Source organism: Buceros rhinoceros, unplaced genomic scaffold, assembly GCF_000710305.1.
Source record: "Buceros rhinoceros silvestris isolate BGI_N320 unplaced genomic scaffold, ASM71030v1 scaffold27173, whole genome shotgun sequence".
NCBI classification, from domain to species: Eukaryota; Metazoa; Chordata; class Aves; order Bucerotiformes; family Bucerotidae; genus Buceros; species Buceros rhinoceros.
In genome coordinates, this window is record NW_010403426.1 from 12,265 (window position 1) to 12,552 (window position 288).

Sequence of the window (288 nt, forward strand, 5' to 3'; positions counted from 1 at the left end):
TCCTTGGCCACCAATTCCAACGTGTAGGATGGCTGGCGCTCACGGTCCAGCTCCTGGAGCAGCACCAGGTCAGCGCAGCGTGCCCCATCTGCCCGTGTCTGTGCCTCCACTCCAAAGTGGCTGTTGAGGGAGACCTGGAAGCTCTGGATGGAGTTGGAGCCCACATCCTCATCCATGGCCACCTCCAGCGGGAGGCGGGTGCCAGGTGCAGCACTCTCCGACACCTCCAGTGTCATCTGGGCACGGGGGAAGTGTGGTGCATTGTCGTTGATGTCACGCACCTCCAAC

At 62.2% G+C, this 288-nt stretch overlaps 1 protein-coding gene across 1 annotated transcript in view; it reads right to left on the bottom strand.

Annotated features, from left to right (window-relative positions):
* Positions 1-284, bottom strand: part of PCDH8 (protocadherin 8) — a gene marked incomplete at its 5' end in the record, with an annotated part of 3,646 nt that extends 3,362 nt beyond the window's left edge. The window contains one exon of the mRNA XM_010133015.1: positions 13-284. Within this exon, the coding sequence (XP_010131317.1) occupies positions 13-284 (272 nt within the window). The remainder of the gene's footprint in view (positions 1-12) is intronic.
* Positions 285-288: the final 4 nt, after the last annotated feature.